Source organism: Equus caballus, chromosome 17, assembly GCF_041296265.1.
Source record: "Equus caballus isolate H_3958 breed thoroughbred chromosome 17, TB-T2T, whole genome shotgun sequence".
In the NCBI taxonomy this organism is placed as follows: Eukaryota; Metazoa; Chordata; class Mammalia; order Perissodactyla; family Equidae; genus Equus; species Equus caballus.
Genome location: NC_091700.1, coordinates 28994240 through 28998448, shown reverse-complemented (window position 1 = coordinate 28998448; position 4209 = coordinate 28994240). Strand labels below are relative to the sequence as shown.

General features: G+C 35.5%; 1 protein-coding gene across 2 annotated transcripts in view; it reads right to left on the bottom strand.

The window, feature by feature from the left end:
• Positions 1 to 157: 157 nt before the first annotated feature.
• The window catches only part of BRCA2 (BRCA2 DNA repair associated), a 66035-nt gene continuing 61983 nt past the window's right edge, over positions 158 to 4209 (bottom strand). For both annotated transcript variants that reach the window (XM_070239474.1, XM_023621925.2), the window contains one exon: positions 158 to 3399. In XM_070239474.1, coding sequence (XP_070095575.1) covers positions 2761 to 3399 — 639 coding nt within the window. In that variant the 3' untranslated portion in view covers positions 158 to 2760. The remainder of the gene's footprint in view (positions 3400 to 4209) is intronic.

The window sequence follows — 4209 nt, the reverse complement described above, 5'->3', positions numbered from 1 at the left end:
TATGGATTTTTCATTCAATCTTTTTTTTTGGTTCAACAATATAAAAAGTTACTCACCTAAATCTCACAGAATTCCACCAAAAGAGCCAGTTTTCTATACCAGAAACTTATTTACCAGTCTTCTTTAATAATTAGGAGACATAAAAGACGAAAGCAACTTTATTTTTTTTTAAAGATTTTATTTTTTCCTTTTTCTCCCCAAAGCCCCCCGGTACATAGTTGTACATTCTTAGTTGTGGGTCCTTCTAGTTGTGGCATGTGGGACACCACCTCAGCGTGGTTTGATGAGCAGTGCCATGCCAGTGCCCATGATTCGAACCAACGAAACACTGGGCCGCCTGCAGCGGAGAGCGCGAACTTAACCACTCGGCCACCAGGCCAGCCCCGCGAAAGCAACTTTATATTTTTACTTATATACACTTGATCTGTGCATATCAGAAAGACTGTATTACGTTAACATTCCGTTATCTGACACTATTGAAATCTACTCAACATCTTGATGGCTACTAGCAATGCATCCGGAATTTTTTCTCCATTAACATTTTAAAAATGGCTATCTCCTTTGAGTAACAAAGTTTGGCTGACAAAACTAAAATTGAGTGAATTTGAATGAATCTAAGGTATTATAGTTTTGCTAAATTCTATGCTTCCAAGTACAACACATAATAATCTTCTAATAATAATAACGATAATCCACATAACAATACTCCTGTTTACCAGGCTCAGGAAGTCCTGAGTATCCCAGTAAATACGGTTATTGGAGAACTTGCTCAGTCTGGACGGCTTGACTCATTTGGGATAGCAGAGGGGGAAAGTGTCAGCCCAAACTGCGAATAACCTTCCTTTGATTCCACGGGAGTTGCCAAAAGGGTCAGAATTCAAGCCCTTGTGACGGATGTCAGGCTCTCTGCGTAGGGCTTTGGGATCCCTTGGGCTAAGTGAGAGTCCACTATGGAGACGTGGCCCCAGGTCATAGATCCAGAGCTTTCACAGAGCTTAGAACAGTCTCCCCGTCTACTTGCCACTTTTTTCCTATATTACTTGTGAAATACCTGGTTTGCCAGTATAAAGATAATTGCTTAAATGCCACCAACTTTATTTATCCCAGCTAGAAGCGATCTATTTTTTCTCTCAAATCCCATGGCTCTTGATTTATATAATTTTTTGACCATTCAACATTGACTTGTATTGTTTCGCGTATTATTGTTTGCATCTTTCAGAGAGTTGGCATAGTGCTTTATATACACAATACGCCCTCATTAAGTGACTTGAATAACACAAACTGCTTTTACCATTTACCCTCTATCATTCAGTGTACACTGTTGACTTTGTAATCATTAAATTGTCACTTTTTGGGGGTAATAATATCCTCATATACTCAAGTTTCATACTTTGCTCATACAGCAGATTATCATTTGGCTACATTATTTGCAGTTTATAAACACGATTGTGTGCACTAGATCTCTCTATAACGGGTAGTTTAAATGCTAATGAGGAATGGAGGAGGAACAGCAGTGAAGTTTTTCCAGGATTTTAAAAAAAAAGTTAAATTCTTAAATTCTTATTCTTTCTGTTTGCCTGAGACTCAAATTTTATTCCCTGTTCTAGAATGGATCACTAGAAAAATGATTAAGATGTGAAGACCAAATTGTTTTATGACCAAAACTTAAATCACGTTAATAAGACTGGCAAAACACTTAAGTTAAAAAGAATAGCAGAATGGACTATTTATTATGTTAATGATTTTTAGAGGAGAGGAAAAAATATGGATCACAGTTATGGAAAGAAACAAAGTGTCTTTTAAAGAGATTTATTCTTGTCTTTGAAATGTATTTATAATTAGATTTGAAAACATATTATATATAAATTTAAGACATATTAAAAGACCTGATTTAAGAGCTTCTCCATGCCATTAGCTCCTAATTAGAACTGCTTTCTCTCTTTTCTCTATTAAACATAAGAAAGTAACAATAAGAATATCATCTTAAACTGAACTATTATCTTCTGCTTTGGTGGTTAGAGAAAAGCAGGTTTAAAAGGGAGTACTTGCTGAGTCCTGTGATAGGGCTAAAAATAAAGCAAGCAGAATCAGCGCCAATTTGAAAGAAAGATTTTTTTCTTAAGTTTCAACCCAGATAATCATTTTGTTAAAAAAAAAAAGGCCAACAAAATTAACACTGAAATCTGCTTCTGACTTTTAATTGAAATCATTTGAGAGATCACAATGGAATCATAAAAAAGAACTGCTCAAAAGAAAACACCACTGTAATGTCTTATTCATCCTGACTTTTGATCAGGATAGAATTACAGTAGAAACAACACAGGCCTTAAGGAAAATTGGTTCATTGTGGGTAACTTTTAAAAAAACTCCAAGAAACCTAACATAGAAACTAGACTAAAAGGAATTATGTGAGTCAAAATAACTATACTTAGAAACCTAGTTTCATTTAATTAAGGACACAATCTAAAAGAAAAAGGTGTTTACTTTGTAAATAGTTTGTAAAATACTTGTAGTGATCCAATCCAATCATAAAGATTTAAAGATTTTTTTCTTGATTAGTTAATAAATATACATTTCTCAGATCTATAACTGAAATAAAAGTCTATCAATATAGAAGCAGGCAAAGAGCATTCCTGTGATATACAAGCACGTAGGTGAATTTGGAACTATTTCTTTTTTCATTATGCAAATACTGATGCGTAGTTTGAAACTGTATATTACAGGAACTGGAAAGGTTAAGAGTCAGTAACTAATTTACTGTCATTTTTGTTTTTGTCGCCTTTGCAGTCTCTTAGATATAATTTTTACTGTTCTTGTGTCCTGCGTGTTAGTCTCACGTTCTTTGGTACTGACTTGGGACTTCTCCTGTTCCTTGACCACAGATGTAGAACAATGCCTTTTCAGTCCGAGACAATCTTGTGAGCAGGTGGGGGTGGTCCTAGTGGATTCACTGATAGACATAAGTTGATTTTCTCCTGCTGAACCAGACAAAAGGGCTTGGGTATTTATCAATGCAAGTTCTTCATCAGCTATTGAATCACCTTCCAAAAGAGAAATGTCATTAACTTTTTTAAGTGGAGTCATCTCAGGAGAATTCAGTCCTTTTTTCTTTATAGGTGTTTCATATTTGGTGCCACAACTCCGTGGTGGCTGGAATGCCTTCTGTGCAGCTGGAGAAACAAATGTACAAATGGGACTAACAGGTGGAGGTAAAGGCAGTCTACTCAAGAAATCCAAGGCTCTTCTCCTTTTGCAGTTCTTTGGGTCATCAATCTCCATCTCCTCTTTACAAGACTTTAAAGTCATTGGGGCTGACAGAGGTGTGGAAACAGACTTCCCTTTTGGCTTACAAAGTGATAAAGGACTTTGGTAATTCATCTCACTATTGGGAGAAGACATCTAATTAAAAAAATACAAAAACACTCTATATAATTATATGCTAATATGTAAAACAAAACCACGTTAGCTTTTCATTAAAAATATTTAAACACATAAATACACACATTCTCACTTGCCTAATTTCAAGAGACAGTCATATTATTGTTATTATTCCAGAAAGAAGTAATTTTGCATAAGACAATATAAAAACTACATGAAGGGGCTGGCCCCGTGAACTAGTGGTTAAGTTTGGTGCACTCTGCTTCAGCGGCCTGGGTTCATGGGTTTGGACCCCAGGTGTGGACCTATACCACTTGTCAGCTATGTTGTGGCGGTGACCCACACATTAAAAAAAACCCAAAAACCAAAAAGCAGAGGAAGACTGGCACAGATGTTAGCTCAGGGCTAAGCTTCCTTAAGCAGAAAAAGAATAAAAGACATGAAAAGGAAGAAAGATGAAGACTAACTATAGTAAAAGACAAAAAAAGGAGGCATGGGACATAAGTTACCCTTTAATCTTTTCTCTTTTATGATTAACAAGTTAAACTAAGATAAACATTTTAAAACCATTTTAAGAACAGACTGCCTGGGTTCTAATGCCTACTTTTCTAGCTTTGTGACTTTAGGCAATTGCTTAACCCCTCTATGCTAGTTTCCTCATTTGTAAAATGGAAATAAGAATTTTTATCTCATAGGGTTGTTGTGACGATAAGAAGCTAATATAGATACAATTAGCAAGTGTTAGCTACTTAAGAATTAGTTATTAACTAATATTACAGGCTTTAGCTTGATTTGCATTTATTGTGATTTAAAGAGTTAAATCAGGGGCTG